This window comes from Macaca mulatta, chromosome 17 (assembly GCF_049350105.2).
Source record: "Macaca mulatta isolate MMU2019108-1 chromosome 17, T2T-MMU8v2.0, whole genome shotgun sequence".
In the NCBI taxonomy this organism is placed as follows: domain Eukaryota; kingdom Metazoa; phylum Chordata; class Mammalia; order Primates; family Cercopithecidae; genus Macaca; species Macaca mulatta.
Genome location: NC_133422.1, coordinates 5,166,612 through 5,190,647, shown reverse-complemented (window position 1 = coordinate 5,190,647; position 24,036 = coordinate 5,166,612). Strand labels below are relative to the sequence as shown.

At 41.4% G+C, this 24,036-nt stretch overlaps 1 protein-coding gene across 6 annotated transcripts in view; it reads left to right on the top strand.

The window, feature by feature from the left end:
- Nucleotides 1–390: 390 nt before the first annotated feature.
- CENPJ (centromere protein J) overlaps nt 391–24,036 on the top strand; it is a 42,654-nt gene continuing 19,008 nt past the window's right edge. For 5 of the 6 annotated variants that reach the window (XR_013407944.1, XR_013407945.1, XR_013407946.1 and 2 more), the window contains exons 1-8: nt 2,079–2,179; nt 11,463–11,967; nt 12,504–12,627; nt 14,504–14,800; nt 16,746–16,854; nt 17,677–17,779; nt 17,912–19,532; nt 20,825–20,957. Coding sequence is in view for 3 of the 6 variants with exons in the window: in XM_015120765.3 (XP_014976251.3) it covers nt 11,524–11,967; nt 12,504–12,627; nt 14,504–14,800; nt 16,746–16,854; nt 17,677–17,779; nt 17,912–19,532; nt 20,825–20,957 (2,831 nt within the window). In the remaining 3 variants the exon portion in view is untranslated. Of the gene's footprint in view, nt 447–2,078; nt 2,180–11,462; nt 11,968–12,503; nt 12,628–14,503; nt 14,801–16,745; nt 16,855–17,676; nt 17,780–17,911; nt 19,533–20,824; nt 20,958–24,036 lie in introns of those variants that run through there. The other variant, XM_077974284.1, reaches the window with a different exon arrangement.

Genomic DNA, 24,036 nt, shown 5'->3' with positions numbered 1-24,036 from the left:
AATTATTACCAGCCAGGACAGTGACTCTTGCCTGTAATTTTAGCACTTTCAGAGGCCAAGGTGGGAAGACCGCTTGACCCCAGGAGTTAGAGACCAACCTGGGCAACAGAGTGAGACCCTGTCTCCACAAAAATAAATAATTAAAAAGAATTATTTCCTAATAATTTGGGAATACCGTATTACTCTATCTTGCACAGCATTTGACATGACCCACAGAGCTAGGCTTTGGTAGTCAAGCGTTCACCAACAGTTAAATTCACGTTAAAGATGACACCTCCTGTTCATTGACTTTTTACTACGTGGAGGTTTTATACTACGTTTTCATATATTCTTTTCATGTAATCTTCTTGACAGTCCTATGAAGGTCTCATTATTATCCACCTCTGTTTTGTAGATGAGAAGACTGGTTTCAGAAAAGTTGAGTGCTGAAGACTACAAAGCTGTTTGTAAGTTATCAAGCTAGGATTTGATCCCAGGTCTGCCTGACTCCAAATCCTGGTCTCTTAACCATGACACAGGAGTGCTCGCTTGACTCCTGTGATGTCATAAAGAACTGTCAGAATGGGTCATCTGGCATGAAAACCCCTGTGCCGCAACTGTTGGTCTAATTTTTCTCTACAGCACCATCTGAAGATGCAACAAAGATAGGAACCACTGATAAGGCAGAACTTTTTCTTGTCTGGCAGAGTAGAAGCTGGAAGTTCCTCCCCACTAGCCTTTCCACCTTGTAAGGGATTTGGACCCTTCAAGCTTAGTGGGCAGTCTTGAGAATTACATGGGCTACAGGTGAAAACTTACATATCAGAACCTTAATTTAACAACCAGTTAAGACTTGAGTGTGGTAAAAGATTCATTTATTTATTCAGTCAACAAACCATGTGGCATTACATACTATATTAAAATAAAAACATAAGAATAAAATACAGGCACAAAGAAGGCTATTGTGACTATCCTTAAAGAAACACATTTAGGAAGAATGATGACCTTTTGGGTATGCTTTCAAGCCAAAGAGCTATCCTAAATGAAAAGGAAGATCGGGGCCTTGTCTGGCATCTTAAGTAGTTGTGTGATCTTGGAAGTCTCCGGCTTTAGCTTCCTCACCCGCAATGAAAATTAAAAAGAAAAATGGAAAAAAAGCAAAACCAAAATCTTGATTTAGAGAAGTAGACTCTTTTTGAAGTAGAAAGCAAAACAAATTTTGAAGGGCCACATTTCTGTGAAATATTGTCTTTAACTCGCGGTCTTTGTTTCAGTTGTAACGGTTATAAATGGCACTTCATTTGATTTTTTTTTTTTTTTTTTTGATTAAACATTTTACTGGGCCCTGTTTAATCAGACACAGAAGCCAGGTATGTAGAACTGCGGTAACTCACCGTGCTGTAACTTCCTAGATGAAAGGGCCGTGGCAGTTACAACAAAACAAATTTCTTTAATTCTGCACTGTCAGTATTCAAACTAGTTTCCGAATCTAAGGGACACACTCTGCCAAAGCACCGGTCAGGCATTTGAGGAGCGATGCCTATCTTGGAGTGAATTCTTACGGGGTTATCTTCGTCTTATGAAATGGTGTAGTGACTGCCCCTTTTCTCCTTTACTAAGTCACACTCAGCCAAAGTGGAAAACAAAGAAAAAAACCAAAGAAAAAAACCAAACCAAAAAAAACGACAAAATAGACCATACGCAAATAGAAAAAAACAAAACAAAACCCCAAAACACCTCCTAAAGCGTCGGGCTCTAGGTTAGTGTTGAGCCTCTGTGCTCCCTGCTTTGCTGGGAACAGGCAGATCCATCGCTCCCTTAGGCGCTCCCTTTAGTTTTCTAAGCGTCGGCGCCCGGAGCGACGTCCACCACGGAAGGTGTTTCCCGGAAACGGTTTTCCGTCCCGCCGCGCCGCCCGCCTACGCCACCACTGGCCCGCTGCTAGTCGGAAGCCGGCAAGCCGTCCGTCCCCCGCCGGGCAACGCCCATCGCTGTGGCGTCACTGGGAGTTGTAGTTTCCCTGGGCTCAGCGGTGCCTGCGCTTTAGCCCAGAGACGCGGGTGAGAACCTCACTTCCCACAGGCCCTCGGCACGGGGGCGGGGCTCCGACGGAGGCGGTGATTGTGGCGGCTGATTTGTAAATGCTGCGGAGATTCAGGCGTCGGTTCCTGCTACTGAGCGGCCCGGCCTTCACGGAGCGGTAATTTGTGGGCGAAAGGAGCGGAGGAGCTCTTTGTCCGTGGCCCCGCGCCGGGGAGGGACGGCGGTGGGCTGGCAGGGCTCCGCTCGGCCCTCGGGTTTGGCTCGGCGGGGCGTGGAGGGAGCGGGGCGCTGGGGCGCACTGTGGTTCACGGCAGTTCAGTGGCTTCGCCCGTTTGCGCTGCTTTGTTCGCAGAGCGGGGGAAGCCGACTTCTCTGGGGTGTCTGTCTGTCCTGGCTGTGGCGGGACTTGCGTTCCTGTGGGCAGCGCGGCCGCCGCAGTCCCGTGGAGCAGGGCGGTGAAGTAGGGTTGCTGGCTGTCCTCAGGGCCGGTCTGGCCCGGCTTTGTCAAGGGCTTCTCTCTTGAAGCTTCGTGTGGACTCGTGGCTTTCGAGGACGTGTTGTATTTTAGGGGACTGCTAAATCGCTTCCCAAACGAACTAGCCAACTTTTTACGGTCTAAGAGTGGCTTTGAATTTGCTGTTTGTATCCACTCTCCTCCCTCACCGTGCAGAGATTTTTTTTTTTTTTTTTTTTTTGCTTTAAAGAATGTTTACATAGCGCTCTCTGGAGGTTTCAAGGCTGTCAATTTGTTATGTTTTTAAAAAGTTTTATTTAGGTATAATTGCTATACAACAAAAATGGCACATGTTTAAATGCATTCCATTTAATGAGTTTGACATACATGTGCACCCGTGTCCTTTAGATTTTGGTATCTGTGAAGTCTGAATCCACATACTAATCCTATCTCGGCATATTATCAATGCTTCGTTTACCGAGACCTCACTATCAGTAATAGCAGGTTTTGGTTAAACTGTTTTTATACTTCATGCTGACATTAAATATGTTTTTAAGATCACGGTCATGAAATTGAAGTGGAGGTATAGAGGGTGTTTTTGGTCGGAGTTGGAGGGGGAGATGCAGATGTCTGGGTGCTGCATCTCAAGACTCCTTGCACTTGTCAGTCTAGTAGGGAATTTTTCTAGTTTTCCGTATTATGAAATGACCTTGTAGTCTGTCTCTTCTGAATTTGGCTTTCAAAAGATTTTCTGCTAAGTCATTGAAATTAAGCAAAGTTAACGTGGTTGATTTTGAGGAAAAAAAAAGTCATTTTTTTTTTAGATTGGTGTCCTACTGAAAAACAATCAATTTGCTTAGAAAAAGTTTTTACAAATTATTCAGGAATAACAGATATCCAGTAAAGTGCGCTAATCTTAAGTGTACAGCCCAAATGTATCCACCCCCTGTATTAACCTTCCCAGTTGTTGAAGTCAAAATAAAAATTTGGAGATGAATCTCTAAATTTGCCAATTTATTTGGGAAGAAAGAATGGCAGTTACAGGCGTACAGACCAGGTGGCCTTCTGTATGTCCAAAGAGCAAAGAGAAAGCTGGAGGTTTTATAAAAAAAGAGAATTGTTGTATGTGTCGCTCTTTGAGAAAGTTCATTGGTTCTCCTAAGGTTCTGGGGAGGCAGCAGGTCCTACGGAGTGGGCCATGGTGATGGGCAAAATTAATCCTAGAATTGCAACAAGCTACCCCAGCATCTGTGGATCAGACTGGTCTCAGGTTACCACCGGCAGTTTCAGCATACCGACTGGCAGAGAATTCCATTCTAGGAGCAAACTTATGTGTCCTGAGTGCCTTTCCCTCTTCCCTTCTTGATTGTTTAGTTGGATATGACAAGAGTGACCCAATTCGTATGATCAGCTTTCACACAGTCAGGACAGCCTCCATTTTCCTGGATAACGGGCAGTATGCCCTTTATAACTATGGGTATATTTTGCCTGTTCTTCAGCTTCATATCTATGGAAACACGGGCCAGGCGCGGTGGCTCATGCCTGTAATCCCAGCAAATTGGGAGGCCGAGCTAGGTGGATCACTTGAGGTCAGGAGTTTGAGAACCACCTGACTAACATGGTAAAACCCCATCTCTACTAAAAAATTATATATATATATAAAGTAATATATATATATAAAGTTATATATATATATATAAAATAGCATATATATATAGCCAGGTATGGGGGTGCATGCCTGTAGTCCCAGCTACTCTGGAGGCTGAAGCGGGTGAATCGCTTGAACCCGGGAGGCTGAGGTTGCAGTGAGCCAAGATCACACTACTGCACTCCAACCTGGGCGACAGAGTGAGACTCCATCTCAAAAAAAAAAAGGAAACATATACATTTGTCTGATGTTTACACATCATTATTTTTGTTACTGGCTGTGGCAGCAATTTTTGTTTTTGTTTTTATAAATGCCTGAATAGCTGTGGTTCTCAAAGTGTGATACGGTGAAAAAATGTACATCACATTGGCATTTTTGTTTTTGGTTATTAAATGGTTGGCAGGCAATCATCTTGTTCCAAGAAAATCTTCAGTTGCAATTAATAGTACATAAGCCTTTATACAACTCTTCTACAACTCAACCAGGGAGCAGTGGCAAAAACACGGCATCATTACGTTCACTGTCTGCTGTTTCTTTTAACAGTTCTCTGAACTGGCAGTTGATAGCATTTGTACATACTGAACAATTTTAACAATTATATTTATGATACTATTCATGGATTATGCTTCAGAAAACCGAACACAAGAATTTTCAATGTGTGTTATACAGGGGAATGAATCAGTGAGGGAAATAGCAGTCTCTTGTTGTAAAATCCCATTACATTCAGATTTTTTGCCTTATAAAATGACACAATCTGTCATGATAGAAACTGATTTTTAGGCTGGGCACAGTGACTCACACCTGTAATACCAGCAGTTTGGGAGGCCGAAGCAGGAGGACGGCTTGAGCCTAGGAGTTCAAGATCAGCCTGGGCAACGTAGGGGCACCCCGTTACTACAAAAAAAGAAAATTAGCTGGGCATGGTGACACACACCTGTAGTCCCAGCTGCTCTGGAGGCTGAGATGGAAGAATCACCTAAGCACGGGAGGTTGAAGCTGCAGTGAGCCGTGATTGTGCCACTGCACTTCAGCCTGGGCAACATTGTGAGACCCTGTCTCAGGGAAAAAAAACCAAAAAACTAATGTTTTCATATCTAGCTGAAATTCTTCTGTCAGACATAAAATACTGGGGCGCAGGGGCTCACGCCTGTAATCCCAGCAGTTTGGGAAGCCAAGGTGGGAGAATGGCTTGAGCCCGGGAGTTCGAGACCAGCATGGGCAACATATGGGGACCACTCTTTACAAAAAATTAGATTAACTGGGTGTGGTGGCATATGCCTGTTGGTCCCAGCTACTCCGGAGGCTTGAGGTGGGAGGATCACTGGGGCCTGGGTGGTACAGGCTGCACTGAGCCGTGATCATGCCACTGCACTCCAGCTTAGGTGACAGAGACCCTATCTCAAAAAAAAAAAAAAAGTTAAAAAACATCCATGCCACAGGTTCAGTTTTAAGGCTTTGAATTGATATCTCTTTGTAAATTCGGGTAATCTTTGAGATAAAACACACCTAAATTGGTGATTGGTCAGTCTCTCATTGCATTACACAGATAAAGCTAAAGGCAAGTGCTTGTAATTTTTTACAGCTTTGAACCTGGATACTAGTAGAAGGGTCTGTGGACAATTGGTTGGTCACTTAGTTGAAAATTTTTCACTTTTTGGAAAACATCTATAACCTTTTAATTAAAATATTTTTTTTTTTTGAGACGGAGTTTCACTCTGTCACCCAGGCTGGAGTGCAGTGGCCGGATCTCAGCTCACTGCAAGCTCCGCCTCCCGGGTTCACGCCATTCTCCTGCCTCAGCTTCCCGAGTAGCTGGGACTACAGGCGCCCGCCACCTCGCCTGGCTAGTTTTTTGTATTTTTTAGTAGAGACGGGGTTTCACCATGTTAGCCAGGATGGTCTCAATCTCCTGACCTCGTGATCCACCCGTCTCGGCCTCCCAAAGTGCTGGGATTACAGGCTTGAGCCACTGCGCCCAGCCTAAAATATCTTTTTAAATCGCACAATAGTCTAACAATTTCCTCAACTCAGATAACCTGTTTACCTTCTCTTCATCTGAAAATAATTTTCTTTTTTCTTTTCATTTCTCTTTCTCTTTCCTCAGCCTCTTTCTTTCCAGGCTTTTTTATAACTGGCCAAAGCTAAAGCTCAGATTCTGTTCAAAATCATAAAACATTTTTTTGTTAGATATTTAGTCCTGATACAGGTGACTAATTACAGTTGACTCTCGAACAACGTGAGTTTCAACTTTGTGGGTTCGCTTATGCCTGGATTTTCTTCCACTTCTGTCACCCTTGAGACAGCGAAACCAGCCCTTTCTACTCCTCGTCCTAGTCCAATGTGAGGGCTGGTGACACGAAGACCTTTACTATTAAGTGGAAGCGGATCATCATGAAGGTCTCCCTGCGTATCTTTTATATGTTTATGTTTTTTAGACACCAAGTATGAAGTCAACACCTTTATGATGATTCATTTCCACTTAACCAATAAATATGTATTTTTTATTATTTTCTTATCATTTTTTCTCCAGCTTACACTATTGTAAAAATACTGTATATAATATACATAACATACAAAATATGTTTTACCTGTTGTCAATAAGGCCTCCAGTCAACAGTAGGCTGTTGGCGGTTAAGTTTTGGAGAAGTCAGAGTTACACTTAGAACTCCCCACGCAACTGAAAATCTAAGTGTACCTTTGTTTTAAATTTTAAAAATTGTTCATACTTATTTTTCAAACTAGAAAAATAATTATGCTGTAATTAAAATACTAAATATTTCAACTTAATTACTGCTGTGACTTGAATGTCTGCCCCAAAACTCATGTTGGAATGTTAATTCCCAGTGCAACAGTGTTGAGAGGTGGGAAATGTAACAGGTGATTAGGTCATGAGGGCTCTACCGTAATGAGTGGATTAATGCTGTTATCTCAGAAGTAGGTTACTGATTTCAGGGGTAGCTTTGTTATAAAAGACAGCCTCTCCCTCACAGGCTGTTTTTTTGCCTCTCTACTCTTCCCCCATGGGGATAACCCTTGCCAGTTGCCAATGCCATGCTCTTGTTCTTCGCAGCCCCAGAACTGTGAGAAATAAATTTCTTTATATATTACCTAGTCTCTTCTCTGGTATTCTGTTACAGCAGCAGACAATGGACCAAGATAATTACCAATTACAATTTAAACAGATCACGGTAACTTGCACTGTTTTCAGAAACTATTCAAATAAACACTTAACAGTGTTATGGCCGTGTGTTGAAAACAAATTATTCAAACAGAGTCAGTCCATTGACACTGATGAGATTGCAGACATGTTTCTTTGCAATCTGGGGGGGTAATGCACACTGACACGGGCTTCAGTACAGCAGCATCTTACACCATGCAGTGGTTAAAGTGAAATGTAGTCATACCAAGAGAATAAAGTGTTTAAGAGAAAAATATTTTGTACTTCACTTTTAAATTTAATTAACTTTAATTAAAATGGAAAATTCAGTTCTTCGGTCACATTAGCCACATTTCAAATGCTCAGTAGCCACGTGACTAACTGTACTAGATGCATAGGTCCATGTAATTGTATTTTTTTGTCTTTATTTCTTATAATACCCACTGCTGTGCACTTTGTAACTAGCAACGTATCTTGGATATATTCATTACTTCTGTATCAGTGAAGAGCTTACTTGTTCTTTTTAACAGTTGTGTAATATGATTACCATGATTATTAGATCTCCTGTTAATGGACATTTACTTTCAGTTTATTGCAAATGTGAGTTTATGCCAGTATAACTGTGGGACAAAATGCCTAGATGTGAAGTTGCTGAGTCAAAGTTCCTCTGAATTTACAGTTGGCTAGATATTGTCGTATTGTTCTTCAAAATGTTGTCCCAGTTCATTCGCTCAGTGAATCCTCAGCGTTTCTTCAAGTTAAATGATGAGAATCGCTCAGAGTTTCTTCAAGTTAAATGATAAGAAACAAACAAAAGCCAAAAAGAGTTTCTGTTTCTCATACTGGTATAACCAGTTTTCAGTCTTTGCCCACCGAGGGCAAGAAAAAATGGTAATGTCGTTACTGTTTTCATTTCCATGTCTTCAGTGGAGTGACAATGTGCCATTTTAATGTTTCAGCATCGGTATTTTTCTGTTTATACTTTTCATATGTTTCTGTTTTTTAGACACCAAGTATGAAATGACATACATGTTTGTTTGCCTCCACATTGCCCTTTTTATAAAGTCTAGAATTGTGTCTGGAAAGTAATGTGAGATGTCATTCCACTTTGGGACTAGACTCTTCCCATCTTCTCCAGAACATGACTGTAGCAATTCTCCCCTTTCTCCATCTTCAGCCTACGAACATGCTTTTATTTCTCCTATGTATTTCCTTCTTTTTATAACAGAACTCCTGGTGTTAGCTGTCTACTGTCTTCAATTTCTTATTCTGTCATGCATCCTCTCCACTCAAGCTTTTGCTCTCCCTGTCCCCAACTGCTCTCACTGAAGTTCTCATGACCTTTGCTTTGCCAAATTCAGAGTTCAGTTCTCAGTTCTCCTTACCCTTCATGTGTGCACAGCATTTAGCATAGCTCTTTCCTTCTCAAAACACTTTCATCACTTAGCCTCAAGCACGCTACACTTTTTGCTTCTTACCTGTTTTTTTGTTTTGTTTTGTTTTGTTTTGAGATGGAGTCTTGCACTTGTCACCCAGGCTGGAGTGCAATAGCGCAATCTCGGCTTATTGCAACCTCTGCCTCCTCGGTTCAAGCAATTCTCCTGTCTCAGCCACCTGAGTAGCTGGGATTAGAGGCTCCCGTCACCACACCTAGCTAATTTTTTGTATTTTTAGTAGAGATGGGGTTTCACCATGTTGGCCAGGCTAGTCTCGAACTCCTGACCTTAGGTAATCCACCAACCTCAGCTTCCCAAAGTGCTGGGATTACAGGCGTGAACCACTGCACCTGGCCGCCTCCTCTCTTTTTGACTACCCCCAATCCCTCAGTGATCTCATCCAGTGTCAAGGCTTTAAATACCATCTTTATGCTGAGGATGTCCAAATCTATGCTTCACAGCCTTGGCCTCTTTGATGAGTTGCATTCTGGTGCATCCAGCTGCTGCTGACATGGTGTCTCTACTTGCATGTCTCATAGGCATCTTAAAATGTCCTAAATTCAACTCTTGGTCTCTGATTCCCCCAAACCTGTTTCGTCCTCCATCTTCCCCCTTTCAGTAAATGGCAAATCTGTTCTTCAGGTGCTCAGCCAGGAAATGTTAGGAAATGAGGGAGAAGATGGCATTGATCTCTGGAGGTTGGTAGACAATAAAGGAGGGGTAGTAGATTGTGTAGTTTGGTCATATGAGAGTCAGAATTGCTTGTTAATTTATTATTTCTTTATTGTTTTTTGAGATAGGGTCTCACTCTGTTGCCTAGGCTGGAGTGCAGTGGTGTGACCTTGGTTCACTGCAGCCTTTGCCTCCCAGGTTCAAGCGATTCTCCCACCTCAGCCTCCTGAGTAGCTGGGATTACAGGCATGCACCCTGACACCCGGCTAATTTTTTTGTATTTTTGTTAGAAACGGGGTTTCACCATGTTGGCCAGGCTGGTCTCAAACTCCTAACTTCACGTGATTCGGTTGCCTTGGCCTCCCAAAATGCTGGGATTACAGGCGTGAGCCACCGCGCCCAGCCTATTTATTTTTTGAGATAAGGTTTTGCTCTCTTGCCCAGGTTGGAGTGCTGCTTACAGCAGCCTCGATCTCCTAGGCTCAGGCGATCCTGCCACCTCAGAACTCCCAAGTAAAATTGCTTTTTATGGTCTAGAAAAGGAGTGTAGTCTGGAAGGAGAAGAGGAATAAGAATATATGTTTTGTCTCAAGGCTCAGTGGTACTGGAGTATGGACTCCATAGAAACAGCTGTTCTCAGGAAGGTGAGGGAGTGCTCAGACAAGAGGTTGAGGATAATGAGGATTTTGCTGATGATGGACTGTGGGTGTTTGGGGCTCGGATGTTTGGGAGATGGAGCAGAGTGAGGTGTGGGGATTAGTGTGTAAGAAGTGAAGCCTGGCTCTGGGTCTCAGGGCTTCCAGTGGTGAGTGATGTAATAGGTTTAAATAGGTAGATAATGGTGATGGGGGTTTCTGGAGGAATAGGGTATCAGCGGGAATGTCCTGCAGGTGAAGGTTAGGAAGGCTGGGGGGCGGGGTCTTACCCTGCCCCTGATAGCTGCACAACTTGCACCTTCTCCTTCCCTTGGTCCCTAATTTTCCCTTCTAAATGAGGACCCTGTCCACCCTGTCTAAACTTACAACCTCCTTTTCCCACATGGCTTTTATTTTTCCCCTTTGCACTTATTTCTGTTTAACATACTGTATAGTGTGTGTGTGTGTGAGTGTGTGTGTGTCTTCCCCACTAGACTTTGATTTATGAACTGCTGTGTACCCAGGGCCAAAAACAGTATCTGGCACAGAGTAAGAACCCAGTAAATGTTAGCTGAGTAAAATCAGACACACACAGAGGCAAGGCTTGTCTTCTTTGATGTCCTGGTTAAGTATATCTATCACATGGTGACAAAGTTACACTAGCAATTTGGTTAATTTTAAAGTCTGATAACTCATACAGAGTTCTAGCATGAGCCAATGTAATTTTTATTGGCTCATGCCATAAGAATTACATTTCTCCTACCTGGCAGACATGGTGCTTGGCAGTAGTGAATATATAGATACCTTCAAGGAACTTCACGGATTGGTAATGAAGGTGAAAGCAAAACACCACTAATGAGATGATTGCTAGAAGAGTGACGTCACTATTTTACCTCTAGGAATACAGATGAAGGGGCTATCTGGTGGGTGAGGTGTTAGTAGGGAGATGAGAGAGGAAGGGACAGGTGTAACAGTGCCAGGTAAAGCCACAGGTGCTGGTGGTAACTTTTGTTCTAGAACTAGGGAGAAAACAGGTTCACCAGTTGGGCAAAGAAACAATGTTAAACAAGGGCCAGAAGCAAGAAAGTGCTTATTGTGGGTAATATCTGATAGCGGCTTTTTTTTTTTTCTTAAGTGAATAACTTAAGGTATTTTATCTTCCATAGTTTAGTTCAACTAATCTAGTACTTGTATAAAATCATTAGTAATTGAATGTTTAGGTCAAAAAGGATCTTAGGTTTTTGATCTACTCAATTTGGTTATTTTTAAGACTTAAAAAAAAAAAATGTAGCTCAATGCCCGGTTGCTTCGCTAGTTCAGGTCTTTTGTATATGAAATATTGAGGACATTTTTATGCTGGGTTGAGATTTGGGCTTATTTTGAGTAGGACATCTAATGGCTTTACCTAATACATTTTGTTGGCTATCTTTGTCTACAGGTATTGGAAATCAGTAGCTCTTCTAGCCTTTGCATTGTTTAAATAGTGTCATTGGACTAAGATGTTCCTGATGCCAACCTCTTCAGAGTTAAACAGTGGGCAGAACTTCCTAACCCAGTGGATGACCAATCCTTCTCGGGCTGGGGTCATATTAAATCGTGGATTTCCTGTTTTGGAAGCAGACAAAGAGAAGCAAGCAGCTGTGGACACTTCTACCAGCTTTCCTGTTAAAGGCACACATTGTTCTGATAGCTTCAGCTTTATAAATGAAGAAGATTCACTTCATGAAGAACAGAAGTTGGAGTCAAACAGCCCTTACAAACCACAGTCAGATAAATCTGAAACCCATACAGGCTTTCCTCGCATTACAAAGGGACCACAGATAGTGGCATGTCACGATGCTCCTGGACACCAGGAAGAGAACAAAAATGACTTCATCCCAGATCTTGCGAGTGAATTCAAAGAAGGGGCTTATAAAGACCCACTTTTTAAAAAACTTGAACAGGTACAATAGGGTTTGGGCTACTGTGGGTTTGTCATTGCAGGTTTCTGTTTATGTAATAAAGTCATCTGTTCCAGGTCTTCTTGTTTTTCCCCTTCACTCCGAAATCCTCAGAATACCAGATTTGGCCCTTTGTCTAATGTGAAACATTAAAGTGTGTTTCATATGTAAAATATAATTATAGCACTTACGATAACTTTAAGTTGTTACCTCATTTGGCAAAAAGTAAGAAATGGTTGTTCAAGTATTGGGGAAAAAAACAGTACATCATTGGGATGATCTGCTGAAGCCCATCCTATTTTAACAATCAGAGGATTTATATGACTGTTTCGGTCTCTTAGTTGAGATAGTTGATGTGATTTCCTTCGTAAGGATTTGAGTTTTAGATTTTTGGTGGCTGATTTAGTTACCTAGGGATCCCTGTCTAAAGCTTCTTACCAGGAAAGATGGGAGGAGGGAGATGGGAGGAATTAAGGGAACAAGGCGTCCACGAAGAAATGTAAAGTTGATTTAATAAAATTAATTTTGTATGAAAAAAGCTGAAAGAAGTTCAACAGAAGAAGCAGGAGCAATTGAAGAGGCAACAGTTGGAGCAACTCCAGAGACTCATGGAAGCACGAGAGAAGCTGCTCGCCGTGGCGTCTGGGCAGTGCGCACTTCCAGGTATGCTTTGCCTGCACGGAGCCCCCGTACAGCGCACATTTCCGACCTGTGGTTGTTTGACAGGTTATTTCTATTGTTCCTGTATCACGTGTTGTAAACTCTAGTTTCTTCAAGGGCCAAGCAGATAAATGTGAAATGGTAGAGTTGTAATATAACTGGAACAAGAAGGAGCTGCGGCATTCTGGTGTGTGCCTGCCCTGCTTTCAGGCATTCATGTTTATTCATTAAAAAAAAAAAAAAATGAGCTGGGTGTGGTGGTCCATGCCTGCAGTCCTAGCTACTCTGGAGACTGAGGTGGGAGGATTGCTTAAGCCCAGGAATTTGAGGCTGTAGCAGTGAGCTATAATGGCACCACTGCATTCCAGTTGGGCAACAGAGTGAGACCCTGCCCCCCCAAAAACGGTCCAATGTAAGAAAAGTCAGATTTGGTCTAGAGCTACTACTGGTATCCAACCCCTGCCTGATGAATGAAAGCTGTTGGGTGTCATAAAGGTAAACATATGTAGAAGCCACTCTGTTCACCTGAAGAACCACACCAAAGATATTTTCTGGGGTAGAGATGACAGTATCCCGTTGTGTGACCTGTCAGTTAACGGAAAGCATCATGTGCCAATCAGGAAAGAAAACTGGAAATGTGACCTGGAGCAGTGGTTTGAAAGTGTCTTGACCACACTCTGGAGTGGTAAAAATGTTTAAAACCATGACTCATAATGACAGCAATTTCATGTCATCAGTCCTTATTGGTGTTCCTGGCAGGTAGTGAGGACATTTTCTATCTTGTTTATTCTAATTCTACATCATTTTTAAAAATGCTACATCTGATGACAGAATTATAGATTGTGTCCCACAGTTTGAAAAAAACTGAGGTTGGAGCCATGTGTTTGCTTTGCTTCTTGGTGCTACTTTTAAGAAATACACTTTACTGACCCAGGAAAGCACCTGTTCTGCTCAGAGATTGTGCTGGGCATTGAGAATACAAGAAAAAGAAGACTTGGCAAGTGAGTGAGGCTGGGTGCAGGGGTAGGGTGGGGCTTGGTTGTGAGAATTGTAGCACATGAACAATGGTTTAGGGAATTTGGATGTTTACCTCAGAGAATATAGAAAACATTGCCTTAAAATAGTTGAATGGCTTAGGGTTTCTTTATGGAATACATACAAAGAATAATCAAGATCACGTAAATAACAGCTATGATACTTTTAAAGGTAGAACCAGCACTATGACAGAATGACAGGAAAGCTGATTTCAAAGTTACTTATGTAAGAACTAGCCTCATTCAGTCACGGAGCAGTTTGCTTTGGGGCAGTGGTTTTCAAATATTTTGGTCTCGGGACCCCTTAGGATTCTTAAATGTTTGAGAGCCCCAAATAACTTTTGTTATATGGGCTGTATTTATCAATAACTTTTACTGTATTAGAGATTAAAACAGGCTAGACATGGTGGCTCACGCCTGTAATCCCAGCACTTTGGGAGGCCAGGGTCAGCGGATCACCTGAGGTCTGGAGTTCAAGACCAGCCTGGCCAACATGGTGAAACACCCTCTGTATTAAAAATATAAAAAATTAGCTGTGCGTGGTAGCACACGCCTGTAATCCCAGCTACTCGGAAGGCTGAGGCACGAGAATCACTTGAACCCAAGAGGTGGAGGTTGCAGTGACCTGAGGTTGCAGTGAGCTGAGATCGCACCACTGCACTTCAGCCTGGGTGACAGAGCGAGACTGTCTCAATCAATCAATGGTTTTGTTAATCACCATTTCCTAATAAAGGGAAAAGATACTTTTATCACTGCGGAGAAGCCTTTGTGGGTGGGGTCACTACTGGGGAGAAAAGAAAATGTTGAAGGAAGTCATCAGCTTTGTTGCTTTTCTTAATTGCAAGGTTTGAGTGTACTGCCTGATGATCAGAGCCAGAAGCACAGATCTCCAGGAAATGCCACCACTGGAGAGAGCGCCACACGCTGCTTCCCATCGTATGTCTACCCAGACCCAACCCAGGAAGAAACATGCGCTTCCAACATTTTATCCCATGAGCAAAGTAACTTCTGTAGAACTGCTCGTGGAGATTTTGTCTTAACTTCAAAACGTGCTTCTCCTAATTTATTTTCTGAGGCACAGTGTCAAGAAGCACCTGTGGAAAAAAGTAATTTAAAAGAAGAAAACCGTAACCATCCTACAGGTGAGCTACTTGTGTTTCCCTCTTCTGTACTTACAGTGTTACTAACTTGTCCTAAGATCAAGCCTTTCCGTGGTTTTTCTTTAAAAATTACTTTTTCAAAGATGGAGTCTTGGCCGTGTTGCTCAGGCTGGACTCAGACTCCTAAGCACAAGTAATCCTCCCCAATCAGCCCCTGAGGTAGCTGGGACTATAGGCACATGCTACCCTGATAGCTCTGTGTGGTTATTTTTTTCTTGTCCCCTGTGGCGTGTTTTTTTTTTTTTTTTGATTCAGAGTCTCACTCTGTCACCCAGGCTGGAGTGCAGTGGCACAATTTCGGCTCACTGCAACCTCTGCCTCTAGGGTTCAAGTGATTCTCGTGTCTCAGCCTCCCAAGTAGCTGGGATTACAAGTATGCGCCACCATGCCCAGATAATTTTGTGTGTTTTTAGTAGAGATGGGGTTTCACCGTGTTGGCCAGGCTAGTCTCAAACTCCTGGCCTCAAGTGATCTGCCTGCCTTGGCCTCCCAAAGTGCTGGGATTACAGATCTGAGCTACTGCACCCAGCCTTCATGCCTTGTTCCTAATTTAGAGTTAATTCATCGGTGTGGAAAGCTCACATATGTTTTTCTTCTTTTTTACACAACATGCTTCCCTAGCCTTTTGTTTTGGAAAATTTCAAACATCTAAAAAAGTTGAAAGACCACTGCAGTGATTACTGATATACCCACCACCTGGATACAGCGGTTAATATTTTGCTGTATTTACTCTATCAATGTATGTATGTGTGTGTATATATCTTCTATATGTATATCCTTATCTTTACCTCTATTTGTGTATAATTTGCTGAACCATTTCAGTGAAAATAATATGCAGGTATCTTGTTACTTCATTCCAAATATTTCAGTATGCATCAAGTAAAAATTAGGACATCTGTTTAACCACAGTGCTATTACTATATCTAAAGAAATTAATGATAATTCCTTAATATTCAAGTTCGTTTTGGAATTCCCACAGTTATCCCAAAATGCCTTTTAAAGGTGCTTTTTTTTTTTTAAAGGATCCAATCAGATTCATGCATATCCAGTCAAGTTCATGTATTATGCTTGATTCTTATAACTCTTTAGTCTTTTTTTTTTTTTTGAGACGGAGTTTCGCTCTGTCGCCCAGGCTGGAGTGCAGTGGCGCGGATCTCAGCTCACTGCAAGCTCCGCCTCCTGGGTTTACGCCATTCTCCTGCCTCAGCCTCCCGAGTAGCTGGGACTACAGACGCCTGCCACCTCGTCCGGCTAGTTTTTTGTAGTTTTTAGTAGAGACGGGGTTTCACTGTGTTAGCCAGGATGGTCTCGATCTTCTGACCTCGTGATCCGCCCGTCCCGGCCTCCCGAAGTGCTGGGATTACAGGCTTGAGCCACCTCACCTGGCCTAGTCTTTTTAATCTCTAGAAAAGCCCACACTTTTTTTCCTCGTGACATTAACCTTATGAAGAATGTCAAGTGTCTTTATTTTATTTTTGAGACAAGGTCTTGCTGTGTCACCTCGGTTGGAGTACAGTGGCACCATCTTGGCTTATTGCAACCTCTGCTTGCTCTCAGCCTCCCAAGTAGCTGGGATTACAGGCATGTGCCACCACACCTGGCTAATTTTTTTTTTTTTTTTTTGTAGAGGTGGGGTTTTGCTGTGTTGACCAGGCTGGTCTCAAATTCCTGGCCTCAAGCTATTCTCCCGCCTTGGCCAAAGTGCTAGGATTACAGGTGTGATCCACCACACCCGACCTCAGGTGTCTTAATTGCAGTTTTGTAGTTTCTTGTAATTATATTAAAGAATTCCTTGAGTGTTGTAAAATCTTTGACATACATCACTTTTAATTAAAAATTTTTTTAGCATAGTAACTTGTAAAATTTTCATGTTTTAAGACATTAATATGCTTTTCTTGAGCTAAATTGTTCCTAATTTTTATCTCAGGAGAAAGTATTTTATGTTGGGAGAAAATGACAGAACAAATTCAGGAAGCTAATGTTAAGAACTTAAAAAAACATGATGATTCCTCAGAAGTGGCTAATATTGAAGAAAGGTATTGTTCATGTGGAAAGTGAGAAATGTGACTATTTAGTAAACAGCCTTTGTTATTGAACACTTGTTTGAAAGATCTGTACTTTTCTTGTTTCTGCTTGACGATGCTTTAAAGTATCAGGTTAAATATACAACCTCTTATGTACTGTCAACAGCAAAGGAGGTTGGGAGATATGTCAGTTAAAGCTGCTTTGACATTGTGTTGTCAAAGCTTTTTCACTTAAGAGAAACATCTGGATAAAATCAATTTTCTCTCAAATAGTTAAATCCTATTTTTGGAGAAGGGAAAAATTAAGTATTGGCATCTCCCATTTGGTGTCACTTATTAATTATAATTGCATAATCAGTTACAGAATTTTAAAATATGGCAAAGATAAAGTATTTTATCATTTAAGTAAGTTATTTAAAAAATTTATTTCAACATTTTTGAATATAATGATATGGACAAAATGACTTTTCTGATTATTACTTCACTCACATTAAGGGCCTTTCTTAATTAAAAAAATGCATGTTTAGTGATCTATTTTTGAAATACATTTTAAAGTTATTTGCTGAATGTGTTACTCCATGTGTTAATCTGTAGTCGATAGATGGACTTCAGAAGGGTTCTTAGGACTCCAGAGTCATGTGAAGAGTGTTGTGTGTTTCTGTATTTTAAGGGGTGGAGAGGGATTGTGGCTTTTGTTAGCTTCTCAAAGGGAGGCGCTGATTTTGGGAAAAGTTAGTTCTCCGTGTTGTCAAGGTTTTCTATACCAGGGACACTAAGTGTAAAATATTCACACATTATGATTTGCATGTTAAATAACTTTGTGTTTCTAACTAGGCCCATTAAAGCTGCTATTAGAGAAAGGAAACAGACCTTTGAAGACTACTTAGAAGAACAAATTCGATTGGAAGAGCAAGAACTGAAGCAAAAACAGCTGAGGGTGAGCAATTGTGCTCTTCTGATTAAATCGTTCTAAGGCTTTAGAGATTTATCTATAATTTGCCTTAAAAATAACTTTGAGATGACTTGGATATACCAAAATTAATTCAAATATTATTATTTTATATTTTAGGAAGCAGAAGGACCACTGCCAATCAAAGCAAAACCAAAAAAACCATTTTTAAAACGAGGAGAAGGTTTAGCCAGATTTACTAATGCTAAATCTAAGTTTCAAAAAGGGAAAGAAAGTAAACTAGTGACTAACCAGAGCACTTCCGAGGACCAGCCACTATTTAAAATGGATAGACAGCAACTCCAGCGGAAAACCGCTCTCATAAATAAGGAGCCGTGTGCAGACAACCCTGCCCTTAAAAAGGAGAGTAAAGCTGGAACCAAGAGTGGTTCTGTCGCCCTCAGTCAGAAGCCGAAAGTGCTGAAGTGTAGTGACAGGAAAAGTCTTTCTCCATCAGGACTGAAAATACACACAGGGAAGAAATGCGATGGGCAATGTAGAGACCAGATCAAATTTGATAAAAGAGTCGCATCTAATAATAAAGAAAATGTGCCTGAGAGTCGAAAACCTTGCGATACTGGCTGCACAGGGTGGAATAAGACACCAGGTAAAGACGGACCTCCTCTTTCAGCGGGGCCGGCCAGCCGCCTGGCTTCCAAGAGCCCCATGAGGGAGACCATGAAAGAGTCTGAATCTTCTCTTGATGTTTCTCTTCAGAAAACGTTAGAGACTTGGGAACGAGAAAAGGAAAAGGAAAATTTGGAATTAGATGAATTTTTGTTTTTAGAACAAGCTGCTGATGAAATATCATTTTCTAGTAATTCCTCATTTGTACTGAAAATCTTAGAAAGGGATCAACAGATCTGCAAAGGTCACCGGATGTCTTCCACCCCTGTCAAAGCTGCGCCACAGAAGACAAATCCGGCAGATCCCGTTAGTCAGTGTAGCCGCGGTGAGGGTTTGGACCACACTGCACGTGAGGAGGACAGTGAGTGTGAAGTCACACCCAGACAACTCCGTTCACTGTCCTCAGCTGATGAATCGAGGGAACAGCCTTGTAAAGTCAGTAGGAAAGCCGTCCAAAAGAGCACTTCTGAAAATCAAACGGAATGGAATGCAGGTGACGATGAAGGTGTTCTGAACAGTGACAGTAGCAGTGACTCTGAGGAACAGCTTGATATTACCATAAAACCCTCAACTGAGGATAGAGGAAGGGGCTTCAGCAGCAGAGAGGACAGCCCACACAGCTGTGATGGTAAGGGGCCTTTTAAGGACACCGGGGCCCAAGAAGATAAAAGGAGAGACGTCGATCTGGATTTGTCTGATAAAGATGACAGTAGCGATGAGTCTGTCATAGAAAGCGTAAAACACAAAGCATCCGAGCCTGCAAGACCCTCATCCCTAAGTATGAGTAAAATGGACTTTGATGATGAGAGAACTTGGACTGACCTTGAAGAGAACATGTGTAATCATGACGTTACTCTTGGGAATGAATCCACTTACGGGACGCCGCAGACATGCTACCCTAATAATGAAACAGGTGTCCTGGACAAAACAATAAAAAGGAAGATTGCACCAGTCAAGAGGGGAGAAGACTTGAGCAAGTCCAGGAGGAGCGGAAGTCCTCCTCCTACATCGGAGCTGATGATGAAATTCTTTCCTGCTTTGAAACCAAAACCGAAGTCAGATTCACACTTGGGAACCGAACCCAAGTTAAACATAAGTCAAGACCAACCACCTGGTGAGTCAGAGCATTATAAAATATGTATCGGAATGTTAGAAAGTTAACATTTATCGGTATGCTGTCAGAATACTTAAAATCCTAACTTTCCTTATTGCTCAATAGAAGTCAAATTAATGGGTGATTGTAAAAATTTGATTTATTTTGTGGGTCGATATAATGCTTTAAAATTAATTACTTTTTAATAAAGTGAGATAACATCAAAGCTTCTACGTTTCCATTCTTCCCCAGACCTGGTTCAAGTCCCCCTTCTAGAGGTACCAGTATTACCATTTCATGTGTGTATTCTAAAGAGTCCATGCATAAAAAAGCATATGTGTCAGTTTGTGTATAATTACCTTTCTATACAAATGAAAATATGCTTTTTGCGTACTGTCCTGCACCTTGCTTATGATAAATTTTTAAGATTGTTCTAACGCATATACACATCTTCCTCATTCCATTTAATAGATGTGTAGTGTTTCTGTTGATGTAACAAACTTTTTAAACTCACGCTGAAAGATTCCTTTCCATTATATTGTATTATAAACTCTGACTGCCTAGCAGAGCATAGGTGCTTTAAAATAGAAATTATAACGTTATTTTTCAAAAACTCTGATTTTAAAAGTAATTTTTTTTGTACAAAGTTTAGAAGCTTAAAAAATATAGAAGCAAAAATATTTACAACTTAACTACCCAAAAGTGACTGCTATGCCATTTTGGGATATTTCCTTCCAGTCATTTTTTCTATGTAGTTTTAATATGACGGAGTTTATGACTTGCCTCATTCCTTTAGCCTTGTGGATCACATTTCTTTTCTAAAAAAGTACTAACTGATGAAATGCTTCTTTGAATTGAAGGACAGAAGCACTGGCTATTTTACATTTTAAATAGCAAATTTGATAAAGGGAAAAAATTTTAATTTGCATTTATTTGATTAGTAGTAGGGGGTAAACTGATTTTGGTGTTGATTAGCTCTTTAGATCTTTTGTTGATTACTTATTCATGTTCTTAAGCTATTTATATATATCGGTCTTTTAAAAATGGATTTGAATGATTTCTTTTTGTGTATCATGTTGATTCCTTATCAGGTCAATACTCTTTTCAGGTAGATTAATTCATAAATACACACTGATTTCCTCAGGAAAGTTAGGTTTAATATTTTTCCTTTTCATATTTGAAGCATTGTTTCTAATGCATTTTAATGGCACAGATGTTTGCCATATTCTTGGTTCTTAGTGTTACTAGCTAGTTGGTGTTTTTGCTGCAGTAAGGCCTTTTGTGAAGTTCAGTATTTATGGCCTATTTCATAGGTGACAATGCTCGATCCCAGGTTTTGAGAGAGAAAATTATTGAATTGGAAACAGAAATAGAAAAGTTTAAAGCCGAGAACGCATCTTTAGCTAAACTTCGCATTGAACGAGAAAGTGCCTTGGAAAAACTCAGGTACGTTTGGGTCTGTAAGTTGGGAAAAAATACTCAGTGATTCAGTTATACCTTTAAGACCATCTGTAAACAGTCTGAAACATTTTAAATCAATCCAGCAAATGTAACTGAAAAGGAGGCGAAATCTGTTATCATATACGTTTTTTTACTGAATAAAATGACCCAGTGTAGTCAATGATGTGTACGAAGGGGAATTTTCTTAGTGGAGAGAGCATATATTAAAATTTGAAAAGCAGTTTGGAGCTGTGGTACCTTCCCTAGTTAGTGTGTTGGTTTCTCTGGGCTGCTGTAACAAAGTACTCCCACCTAGGTGGTTTTAAACAACAGAAATGTATTTTCCTGTGGTTCTGGAGGCTGTAAGTCCAAAGTCCATGCACCAGCCAGGCGGGCCGTGCTGGCTCGTCCAGCTTCTGGTGGTTTGGGGCACTCCTTGGTATTTCTTGGATTGCGGCTACATCACGCCAGTCTCCGCCTCTGTGGTCACACAGCCGTCTTCCCTCTGTCCGTGTCTTCACATGGCATTCCCGTCGGTGTGTGTGTCTGTCTTGGTGCCTCTTTTAAGGATAGGGTCATACTGGATTAAGGGCCCACCCTACTCCAGTATAACCTCATCTTAACTGGCATCTTACTTATATCTCCAAAGGCCCTATTTCCAATAAGGTCACCTTCACAGGGATTAGGACTTCAACATATTATTTTCGAGGACACAGCTCCACCTACAGCAGTCAATAGTAGGACATATCGTTTCCTACCCTAGGTCATGATCTCACCCGACCTTATTGGTTAGCGAAACTTGAACTGAACTTACATGAGACTATTTATATATATTTATTATTTCTATTACATATATACATTTTATGTAGGCATTTTTAAATTGTACTTGTGAATAGTACTAAGTTCTATTGCAGAAACACCAATACTTTTTATTCCAGATGTTGCTCTGGGTCTTGTTGGGGATATTATATGTCACATGCACACTGTATTTCTTTGTTTTTTGGTTTTGTTACTTTAACGTTTGAGGAGAAATTCATTCAACTGTAGTTCCCATGGCTGCCTGCTGCGGGATTGGATCTAGGAGATGGTAGCTGCTATGCAAATGCTGACATTCGCCCAGATTTCCCAGCCTCTTTCTTCTTTAGCACTCGCCAGGACGCTGCAGGGCTTTCGTTAGTGTCCAGAGTTCCCAAGCGGTTGGTTCTCACAGGTGCTGCTAGTTCAATAGTGGCTTTGGTGGAGGGAGTGATTCTTGGAGCTTCCTACTCCACCGTCTTCCTTGACATCTCTTCCGTGTTTCTTCTCTAAAAACCTGAAAAATAGGAATTCTAAAGCACACCTGGCCCATAAGTTCCAGATAAAGGGTTATAGGGAGCTATTAATCCACTTAAAAAGGAAATTCAGTTACTATACTGTATTCTGCACTATGCTTAAAAATCAAATTCTGAAAATTTATTATTTTTTAATTGAAACATCTTTGTTTTTCTGCTGATACATACTGTAAATATATACTTATTATAGTAGTGATGGGTAAAACGTGGAACTTATTCCAATCCCTTCTCCACCCAAGATGACTTTTAAATAAATGTCTCTACTTTGGGAGGCCGAGACGGGCGGATCACGAGGTCAGGAGATCGAGACCACCCTGGCTAACATGGTGAAACCCCGTCTCTACTAAAAAAATACAAAAAACTAGCCGGGTGAGGTGGCGGCGCCTGTAGTCCCAGCTACTCGGGAGGCTGAGGCAGGAGAATGGTGTGAACCTGGGAGGCGGAGCTTGCAGTGAGCTGAGATCCGGCCACTGCACTCCAGCCTGGGCGACGGAGCGAGACTCTGTCTCAAAAAAAACAACAAAAAAAAAGTCTCTACTTCATTATTTCAAAATGGACCTTTTTCTTTTAAAGAACATTTAAATCATAAGATAATGGCTGGGTTTTTTTGTTTTTTTGTGTGTGTTTTTTAAGCATTTTGCCTATGTCAGTTTTGCTTTGTTCCAAGAAAAATTCAGTCCTCAAATTTAGACATTGTGTTATTCTTCCCAACTTACAGACGAGGAAACTGATGCACTGAGAAGAAAGTTTTTTAAGTTTACCTCCTTAGTGACAGAGCCTCAGTGGCAGCCTAGGCAGTGCGGTTCAGTAGAGCCCTGGACTCTGCTGTATGGGGTCTTTAATCTGCTTTTTATTTTATTTTTATTTTTTTGAGACAGCATCTGGCTTTGTCACCCAAATTGGAGTGCAGTGGTACAATCTTGGCTCACTGCAACCTCTGCCTCCTGGGCTCAACCCATCCTCCACCTCAGCCTCCTGACAGGCACGCGCCACCACGCCCAGATAATTTTTGTATTTTTTTAGGTACGGAGTTTTGCCATGTTCCCCAGGCTGGTCTTGAACTCCTGGGCTCAAGTGATCCTCCCGCCTTGGGCTCCTAAATTTCTGAGATTACAGGCATGAGCCACCATGTCCAGCCCTGCTTTTTATTTTAACAACGTAATAGACATCTTACCCTATTAGCACACCCTAGTCTTCTGTATCCTTGAAATGACTGTATTGTATTAATGCTACTGTGACTAATCTGTTAGTGGAAATTTAGCTTGTTTAGAATTTTTCACTATTACAAATCATTCTGTGGGGAATATCATCGTATGTATGAGGCACTTTCTATTTAAAAATATACTTCCTTGTGATAAATTTTTAGAATGTCTGTTGCCCCAGTCAGCATCTGAGGCTTCTTCTCACCCCTTTCCCCATCACTGGAGTTGAGCGTTAGCAGTCTTTCACATCTTGCCAACCTGGTAATTATACCATTTTTCACCTGCTGAAGTTTGCATTTCTTTAATTATTGATAAAGTTGAGCATGCTTTAATATTTAGCGGTCATTTGTGTTTATTTCGTAACTTTCTTTGTGACCTTTGCTCATTTTTCAGGATACTAAACTTTCTCAAATGTGCCACAAGTATTCCTCCCCCAGTGTTTGCTTTGACTGTATGATTGTGTGCACACTGTCGACCTTTTGCATATTTAGTCAGTAAGAGTATCTTATCTGTCTGCTGTCCCTCCAGTGAGGCAGGGAGGGACTTGTCCAG